This window comes from Bemisia tabaci, chromosome 7 (assembly GCF_918797505.1).
Source record: "Bemisia tabaci chromosome 7, PGI_BMITA_v3".
Taxonomy (NCBI): Eukaryota; Metazoa; Arthropoda; class Insecta; order Hemiptera; family Aleyrodidae; genus Bemisia; species Bemisia tabaci.
The window spans coordinates 44,342,466-44,352,979 of NC_092799.1; the positions used below are offsets into that span (position 1 = coordinate 44,342,466).

Here is a 10,514-nt window from a genome sequence, read left to right on the forward strand (position 1 = left end):
ATGGAGTAACATGATTTTGTTGAATTTGTTTACAGTTCGAGGGCCAAAAGTGGATCACTCAGCAGCTCAGCTGAGCAGCCTAGTGAACGCAATGGACTGCGAACCTCCACACAGCCACCACTACCACCCTGTGATTCTTCGAGGACCGCATCGAGGTTATGCGCCCTCTTCGCTACCGCCTTTGTACGGGCCATCACATCATGCCTCCATGACGAGCTACATTCCTCCTGCAACGGGCGTCCAGCGATCCTCGGACGTCATTCAACGACCCTCAGAACTGATGCAGCGTAATCAGGACCAGGAAGATTTGGTGGGTGTATGTCTTCAACAAAGCCCTGTTGCAAGCCATTAATATTTAGATTAATGAACACGTACGTGTTTTGTATTTTTCTAGGTAATGTGTGATCCTTTTTTATAAATAATTTTCTATGTTCAAACAAATGTGAATACTTGTGTATGTTTAATATTTTTTATTGACTTGTATACATATTTATATATAGCGTGCTTTGCTAGTTTTCATATGAAGAGAAAATTGTGACAGTGAATGGATAAAAAAAAATAATTGATATTCTTCCAGTTCCCTTTGTTGCTTTCTTTGAAAGGAAACTGGTCAAACTTACCGATTACTCAGCATGAATATCCTGGGCGATTATTTTTAAAACATACAATATTGACTGATTTCACTAAAAAGTGCATCTGAAGAAAGTAGTTTCTCCATGCAGTTTTTCACATGATAATCTGTGTCTGACACCCTCTCGTCATCAACCCAGGTGTGAAATGAACGAAATACAAATCGAAGAACAGAGGTAGGTTTAGACGCATCTGTTTCTTTTATATTGACCTATCTTGACAGATCTTTTTTAAAGCAAGTTGTAGTTATTCATATTGTGTTCACTTTCCAAAAGTAGAACACTACACCTTTTTTGAGTTTTCCCATAATAGTGAGACATTGCGCTGGCAGAACGGAGGTATCTGAAGCACTTGTCTGTGAAGAGAGAAACAATCATGAGTGTTTAACAAAAGCAAAAGAGCTTTTGATTTCAACGAGGAGCGTTGATGGAAGAGTTGTCCAAGTAGCAGTCGATAGAAATCTTTTGACTGATTGAATGACGTAATATCCGAATCAATCGAACAGTTCTGTAAAGTTTTTAATGACTTGAGTGTAAACTAAGATGTTGCTGATTTCCTGAGTCTCTTAATTTGGAATAATCGACACCAAAGTCGAAAAGAGGGTTATTCATATAGGCGAAAAATGTACCCAGCCCGGAATGTACGAAACTTTGTGGGCTGATAGTACTAGTTGAGAGAGGCTTATCCCTAGCTCCGTTTTTGCAGGAACCCCAGGGAAACAGCGTTGCCATTTTTTAAAGTCGTAACCTTCAAACATCCATAACTTTCGCAGAAATGCAGTTACAGAGCTCGTATTTATACCAAAAGATGCAAAAAATTACGTTCTATCGACCTATGCCAAAGAAATTTTAATTTGACTCCGTTGTTGCCACGTTTTGGCCATTTTTTTAATTTTCGTAATTATTTAAAATCACGTTACCGCCTAAAAAAGTGTTTGCGGTTGGTGGGGATTGAATAAAAACATGTCAGAATTATTGTTCGTTTGATTCCGCATCCATCGATATATTATACTTTTCTGAGAGACTTAGGGAACACGAGTTATAGCGATTTGAAAATTCGGCAACACGCCCGATACCCCGATATTGACGCTCGTTTAGGTACGTTTCGCAACTCCGTGTTAAAGCAAAACGCCTAGACCAAACAAAATTCGAAAAGTCAGTTCATGTTTTGCGCTTTTTTGAAACTTTCACATGATTTTTAGGAATTCAAGTAGCGGCGGTGTTGCCGGTTTTCAATGAAAACCACCGCTGCGATCACAATTTAAAGCAGTACTCATTTAATCTTATCCAGCTACATTTGTTAACCTAAACTGACCATTTGCGACATGGTGTTGACAACATTGCCTAATTTCCGTCGGAATTCGCGTAGAGGCGGGGTTGCCAGTTTTCATAGAAACCGCCACCGCAATCAAAAAAAAAAAAGGTATTACTTCTTTAATCACGTTCAGCCTTATTCTGTAGTTGGAATTGTTTATTTATCGAATCGATGGTTTCCTCTATCTCTCAGCAACGGCAGTGGTGCCTGACAGTGCCGAGATATCGATATTGTATAGAGATCAAGAGCAATGGATCTAGGCCCCTCGCCAAAACTACTCATCGGACCGCTTGAGTGATTCGGTAGCTTTAAATTTCGATATCTCGTTACTGTCGGTCACCACTGCCGTTGCGGAGAGATAGAGGAAACCATCGATTCGATAAATAAACAATTCCAACTACAGAATAAGGCTGAACGTGATTAAAGAAGTAATACCTTTTTTTTTTTTTGATTGCGGTGGCGGTTTCTATGAAAACTGGCAACCCCGCCTCTACGCGAATTCCGACGGAAATTAGGCAATGTTGTCAACACCATGTCGCAAATGGTCAGTTTAGGTTAACAAATGTAGCTGGATAAGATTAAATGAGTACTGCTTTAAATTGTGATCGCAGCGGTGGTTTTCATTGAAAACCGGCAACACCGCCGCTACTTGAATTCCTAAAAATCATGTGAAAGTTTCAAAAAAGCGCAAAACATGAACTGACTTTTCGAATTTTGTTTGGTCTAGGCGTTTTGCTTTAACACGGAGTTGCGAAACGTACCTAAACGAGCGTCAATATCGGGGTATCGGGCGTGTTGCCGAATTTTCAAATCGCTATAACTCGTGTTCCCTAAGTCTCTCAGAAAAGTATAATATATCGATGGATGCGGAATCAAACGAACAATAATTCTGACATGTTTTTATTCAATCCCCACCAACCGCAAACACTTTTTTAGGCGGTAACGTGATTTTAAATAATTACGAAAATTAATAAAATGGCCAAAACGTGGCAACAACGGAGTCAAATTAAAATTTCTTTGGCATAGGTCGATAGAACGTAATTTTTTGCATCTTTTGGTATAAATACGAGCTCTGTAACTGCATTTCTGCGAAAGTTATGGATGTTTGAAGGTTACGACTTTAAAAAATGGCAACGCTGTTTCCCTGGGGTTCCTGCAAAAACGGAGCTAGGGATAAGCCTCTCTCAACTAGTACTATCAGCCCACAAAGTTTCGTACATTCCGGGCTGGGTACATTTTTCGCCTATATGAATAACCCTCTTTCAAAAGAAGATGCCTTTTGCAAAGAAAAGATGATAGTATAAATATTGAATAATATATAAAATTGCCGCTGTACAACTATGCGAAGTAGCACAAATTTTTCATTCTTCATCATCAAAGTATGAAATTTATCACTCCAATGAGCTCTGTACTTGACTGCAAGAAACTGTAGATCAGAGAATAAAATGTCACCCTAGAAGTGTTTTTTAAATTCTAAAATTGTTGACATGGAAGAGCAGGACTTGGCGACGCTGCAGCAAAACTTTAAGATAAAAAAAAGAAAACAAGAGGCAAGTTAGCTTGCATCATATTTACCAAGCTGTATGCACTTTCTGGGCAAAAAATGTGAGCCATGCCACTCAGAAGTTTAAACAAAGACCTTTTTATGATGCCCATATTTTTTTCCCTGTCTTGTATCTCAACTTAATTTTCACAAGTATCAGTATAATTTGAGTAGCCTCATCAAGAACTAAAAGTTAAACCATTGACTGCCAAACGGATGGATCATTGCCCAAGGCAAGGGTGAACGTTCGGAAACTTCTTAACTAGTTGTTTTCACAACCTTGGATTTTTAACTGGTTTTTCCGGTTATCTCTTACTGCTAGTTTTGACTTCTAAAGTAGGTCAGTATTGTTAGTCACAGAATCCTGTTTTGATGGTTTAAGCTCTTGGGTTAGCAAAGAATAATTTGAGCTGTCCGAACGCCACGTATCTACGTCCAATATCAACGGAGACATTACTCATTGAAAAACTTGGCGTATGGTATCATCCATCGCGGTAGTGTGTACCATGGATTCTCCCATCATGGTTTTATCAATCAGTGACACTCATGTGCACTGCTTGGTCTTCGAAAAGCGTGAATGGAACCCAGATGGACAGTATGCTTTACTGTGGTGGGTGATGTCATACATTGTGTTTTTTGTTGGGTGATATCTCCGTGGATATTTGAAGTAGAAACGTTGTGTTTGGACCACTCTAAATTTCTTGCTTATCTGCCAGCATAAACCCTCCTAACTCGATTCTGTGACCAGTGTAAGTCAACCACTGTAATGAATGCCTGTGGGCCACGGTCAACTATTATAAAGTAATGAACAACTTAATCAGCCAATGCACGTACTAAAATAACAACTTAGTCTAAGGAGAAGCTGTAAAAAAAAAAAAAAAAAAAAAAAAAAAAATCGGGACGTTTCAAAATATTAACTATTTTATGTCCAGAAAAAAAAAATAGTAAAAATGAGTTGTCGGTTCACTGTTATTTCGAGACCGAGAACATTTACTGAGTGGTTAGGTCACGCTAATCGACGACTCACTTTAGTTTTTGTTCTTCCTGGTTGAAAATGGGGTTGTTAATGTTTCGAAATGTCCCGGTTTTTTCATTCTTTTATCTTGTGCATTATTTACAGCCTATGATAAAACCTGAAATGATCCACCTTGTAATGAGACGGCAAGTTTTGGATACCATATTGTGTTCAATTAACTTGTAATTTTTCTTGCTCTTGTATTTGTATCATGTGTATTTATTGTGTTCGTGCTCTGGATTTTATATTTGAAACCATTTTATAACTCCGAAAATACAATTCAATGATCAATGTTTCCTTTAAATACTTCAGAGTTAGAGAACACAAAGCATGTATGCGTGCAGCAGGGAAATAAAAATTTGTATTCAAATAAATGAGTGTTTTGCTGCAACCTACGCGTTTCAACCACAAAAAGCTACATGCCATGATAGAATACATTGGATTAAGATTGAATTAGTATGTATCAAAGAAGTTTCCTCTTGTTTTCTTGTAAACCTTTGCTTTTTCCCTTTGTTCAAACTGTCGCTAAAGTGAAAATTCAATGTTGAATCAGTGGCGAGGGTCAGAATGTTTACATTTTTTGTTTAACTATGAAAACTATCTAGTGAGCTGAAAGTGGAAACATTCTTTGTTTTAAAATCGGACATGTATTAAAAGAGTTACAATGGAATTTGTGGATTTATTGAAATACACGGGTTTAAATAGGAAATGCTCTGCAGTGACGTCACAAGGCGGTCCATCTTTTAAACTAAAGAACAATTTACCTTCTTGATTTCATTGTAAATAAAATTGTGAAAAATGTTCTGAACTCAGCTTCTTTACTACTTTTATGTGAAGCAAGATTTTTTCTACTGCCACTGACTCATTTAGTTGATTCTTGGACTCCGCCCATAGAAATTGAATCTACCAACTACATCATATTCTTTCAGAATCTCCTCTCTCGTTATTTGTTAACAAACCACGGAACATAATTTGTCAATTTGTTTTATAGAATTATGTTCACCGAGGGAAGAAGTGCATGATTGATTTCATTGAACATGAATTTAAGCAGCAAGCCAAAAATCAAATGAACCAAAGAGGCTAGGTCAGGCTGGAAATTTCTTTGCTTTCAATTAATCTCAATGAATGATATTTTTAGCATCTCATTGAAAAAAATGCATGGGAAACGTGTGAGATAATTTTGTAATGTTACAATGTAGCTAGATCTCTTTTACCTGATTGCGTCCATTTAGAGCGTAGATTCGTTGTTAATCTCAGTTAACTGCCCATCAGGTTGCCCAGCAGACTCTTATCGAACTACCGCTGGGCACCCAGCTAACTTCTAAAAGTTACTCGTAGTTGCCCAGAAAGTTGCTCAGCAGAACACAGAGCTCTGAGAGCTGCTGAGTTGCTGTGCATCTTGCTGAGTATTGTTTAGACCCTTCTTTCCAGCTCTGAACAACGCACTGGTTCAATATGGTGCCTGAATGCTTATGTTTTAGTCCTTTTTGTCAAGTCATTGTGCAATTTTAAAATTTGCACCTTAGTGAGATTAACAATGCATCTTGTGACAGGTGGTCTACCATCTCAAGCCTAGTCATGTATTCGTATCATATTTCTTAAAGGAAGCGAATTTTGTATTCTTCCAATTTTCAATACCTAATAGTAAAACCGCCAAACAAACAGACACATTTTTATCCTTTGATAATCGCTTTTCAGCCAGAAGATTTGTAATGACTGGAAAAGTAGACACTGGGTTCTCCCCTGTAATTTTCTGTAAAAATTGTAATTTTTCTTCTTATTATTTATTTTCTCTTCTTGAATTTTTCTCCTTGTGAAGTAAACAATGCAATGCCGTTTAGTCTGTTACCAATGAAGGTGTTGTTTGTATTTTGATGTTTGACCACCCTTGTAAGCCTTAATTTGTCCCTTGCAGTTGAATCAGCGATTTGATGAGTGAGTAAATTTTGATGCAATGTGAAAAGCTCCCTAAAAACTGGATTCTAATTTTAAAAAAATTGCAGGTTTTGCAATGATTATTTTGAATCTGAGAAAAAGAACGTAACTGATATGGTTAAAATATTTCCATCCATTTGAACTGGTTCTTGGTTTATTCCATTGTATCAAATTCAACTCGCTTTTTGCAGCTTAAGTCAACGACCACCTGTATTTTTTGCTCAATTATTTCATGTATCATCGTCCAGGAAACAGTACTGCCCAACTGAAACTAAGCGTATAGCCGATTGTTGAGGATAAGTTGGTGACTTTAATCCATTATGTAGCATGAATGGAACAACTGAGTGGCCTGTCTCAAAACTTGAAATTCCATTTAAGAGCTCTGTAGTACTAAGTGGAATTTTCACGGTTTCATCCACTCTAAATGACCAGAAATGTCATTTGTTCTAAATCTAGAGCACTAACGCAATATTCTTTTCCTAAGCGATGATAACTGAAACTTGAACTTATGAATTTTTAATTCGTCAGAATTTCAGCCAAGGAGCTGTTTGCTTATATAATCTTGCACAAGCTCTAGATGCAAAAAAGTAGAATTATTGTTTAAATTCAAGAATTGATATGGATAAGTGTTGGTATCAGCAAAAAAACCTCCCTTAAAAAGATCCATTTTATTATTCTGTCCCCCCCCCCCATCTATTTTACATCTACACATGTATTTAATGATTTATGATGCTAAGTTAGGCATGTGTTGTTTTTTAAACTCACTTTGTGAACTCATGAAAGCGGTGATTCTTTTTCAAGTTGATTAAAAAGTTAATATTCAAATTGCATGAATAATAGGAGCCTTTCGACTGTATACTCTCTGTATAGGTAACTTTCTCTGTTTCATCTTTTCTATCATCTCCTTGAAAGTTGCTAAGTTAAATCTTGTTAACTGTGAATTAGTGAGTAACAATTCATTGTACTTCTCTTTCTAAGTCTGATGGTATGTTTATTCCTTTTTTATAAAAAAATAATTATTTGAATAAAAACGATGAAAAAGTAATTGGCCGAACGAAAATGCTGTGATGTTTTTTTACTCCTACTACGTATGAATTTCTGTTCTTTCAAAACATGTATCTGCCATTAAAGTAGACTGCAGTTTTTCTGTCCTTTGTTCCCTCTCTTCCTGCAACTGAAGTTTTAAGACTAAACTCCAATAGTTGTTGACCGCTACAGATCAATGAGTTTTATTCATCACAGGTGATTTCATCAATCTAGATATCTGACTCCTGCAATAGACTTGGTTGTAATCCATGAACCTTTTCAGTCTTTTTATTTGTTTGTCCGTGCCCAATTTAAGGCAAGTTTGCTAATAACCAAACATCGACAAAGGTGACGAAGAAACGTTTTACTAGTGTCCACGCCAAATAAGTTTACCCACTTTTAAACAGCGACAGAAGATCCTCTTGACATCATTTAGTATGGAAAGTAAATTCGAGAATCCAGATGGCGGATCTTCTGTCGCATTTTGAAGGAGCGTAAACTTATTTAGCTTGGACTCTACTTGGACGAAGTAAGTGCTCTTCCAGCGTATAAACCATGAAAATCACCTGTGATTGACTAAATCTGTAATTACCTCTTCATTATTGTGAATAATTTAAATTTTTTGATACATGATGGAGGAAACCTGCAGAAATTTCTCTGTGCATTTTGACAAAACTTTCCAAGTTTGTACATTACCGTGTAAGTCCTAAAATTCAGGTTTTTTCCTCCTTTCTCTCATGCTGTCTAACCCTTCCTCTGTCTCTTTCCCGAGTAAAGAGTAATCTTTGTAAATTACATTAGGATTGAATTTTTGATCAACATTTTGTATTTTATACTTCTGGATCAAATACAAAAATTTCTATTGTAAATTTTTATGCAAATAAATGAATGATGACAAATTAAATTCTATCTTTCATCATTTTATGATCCTAGCTCTTCTAAACCCACCCTTTGCTGGGTATACCTATGCAAGTCATATTATCCGGCGCACCGCAACAGTTTTACCGCATTGCATAATAATCTTGTCTTGCCATGCAGATTAATTTTAAGTAGCCTCTGCAATATTTTCTCCTTTTTCTCGTTTCTAATTGACTGACGCCAATTTCTGTTTTTTTATTAGCTGCATTCATCCAAAAAAACATGGAACATTTGAAAGACCAATGGACCACTAGACAAGGTAGAAATTCACGCTTTCCAATAGTTTTTTCTGCTTCAAAATTCTTACGTAAAGCACAATTTGCGTGATAAAAATTACTGAAATGAACTCCTAAGCAAGATGTTAAAGTTATTATATAGCATGGTTTACAAAAAAAAATGGAATTTCCTGCTAACAAGGAGAACCAGAAGGAATCTGCCTGAATCAAATCAAGCACTACAGCGGCTGCTCTACCCTGTTTTGATCAGAGTCTAAACAACTTGCAACAGCTAGGCTGAGATGGTTTTCTGTTTTGCCATTCCACAAAGGCTGTTGCAATAGGTAACAGTTAGTTTGAGATTTTGCTCAATTACCTAATGCTTTTTGTATGAGTGGGAAGTTGGAATTTATGCACCAGAAAGTGTCAATGTTCTGGTTCCAAGTTACATACAATAATTTTTTTGAACAGATGGTCCACACGAAATTTTGACAAGATTAAGTACTACACTTAAATGCGCTCCTCATCTAGTGGTCCATTTTAAAAAACGAAGAGAGATATTTTTTATAAATTCATGCTCATTCAATAACTGATATTAACAAAGGAAATGCTACAGTGATCAAATTTGTAGAGAAATAGCAAAATTCAAACAAATCTGTGTTTACTGCCCCACCTTGATTGTGTGGCATTACTACTGTACCTATAGCTTTCCTCACTCGTCCAATTCACTGCTTGCTTCTTCCACAGTAGTATACTAAAGTGATCCTCAATTTTGCTTGAACCCTAGCAGTGACCCATTTTTTTAAAAAATATGCCACAAGCCATTACAGCTCTAAGTATATTTTGATGGTGTAAGTCGACAATCACAGAACTCAGTTTGCGATGTTGCAGCAGACTTCCCGTCACACTTTATTTTTCAAACGGAAAACTACTCGACGGCAATTCTTTAAAACTGCCGTGATTTTTCTTCTCTGTGCTGAGAAAATTCTGCAAAAACTTCAAGGAATGATGTCAATTCGTTCTCCTTTTAAAAAATAACACAGAGACGGAGATTTTCTGACACCGCAAACGAGATATGTGACTGTGGACTTACGCTATCGATTTGTAATTATATTGCATTATATTCCTATCAAATCACTATTTGCGACCATATCTGTGAAAAGGGACTCTATATAATCCGGAAGAAAATTTTCTCCAACTTTTTGCAAATGCATGGAGGAAGGAAGTATGGAAATTTTGGCGCAAGTGCGCCCATCGAATCTCAAAAATTGAAGGAAATATTAGTCATGGAGCTCCAAGATATAAATTCCTAGTTTGGTGAAAAATGTTTGTCTCAGTGTTTGCAAACAGTTGAGGAAAATTCTTCCTGTGGGGGGGGGGGGGGGGGTGCGCAGGCCTCCCTTGTCGGCTCATACCATTTAAACGCAATTAATTAGTAGTCAATGAGTGATTTTCGCGTTAGGTACTAGCAACTCTCAACCATCCAACCCCTCCCCCCCCGCCCTACTCTTGACGGGTAATTTCCTGAAATCGCGCCTTTTAATTTAAATTATCATGTCATCACCCCCCCCCCCCCTCCTTCTCAAATATCGGCATGCTGTCGCAACTGTGAAAGCTAGGTTGCCAAGCAATCTTCTAACTGAAATGATAAACATTGCCGCTAATGACTACCAATGTTGCCATATTGACATAATACATTTGGGTGTTTTATCTTTTATACCTCTTCTTCTCTGTTTCTGAGCTTGCCAAATGACAGGAGTATCCATTTACGCTCCTGTTTCCATTATTTTTCTACTCATAATGTTTCAGGCCCGGTCATTCGTTACGTGACAAGAACTCTCAACGAAGTTGAATTCCATCACGCAGGTCACTAGATTTGGCAACAAAGTTTCTGACCGAATTCCATTGTGATTGAAAT

General features: G+C 37.1%; 1 protein-coding gene across 1 annotated transcript in view; it reads left to right on the forward strand.

The window, feature by feature from the left end:
* Positions 1–8,367, forward strand: part of mnb (minibrain) — a 57,560-nt gene extending 49,193 nt beyond the window's left edge. Inside the window, exon 10 of the mRNA XM_072302913.1 lies at positions 36–8,367. Coding sequence (XP_072159014.1) covers positions 36–352 — 317 coding nt within the window. The 3' untranslated portion in view covers positions 353–8,367. The remainder of the gene's footprint in view (positions 1–35) is intronic.
* The last annotated feature ends 2,147 nt before the right edge of the window (positions 8,368–10,514 follow it).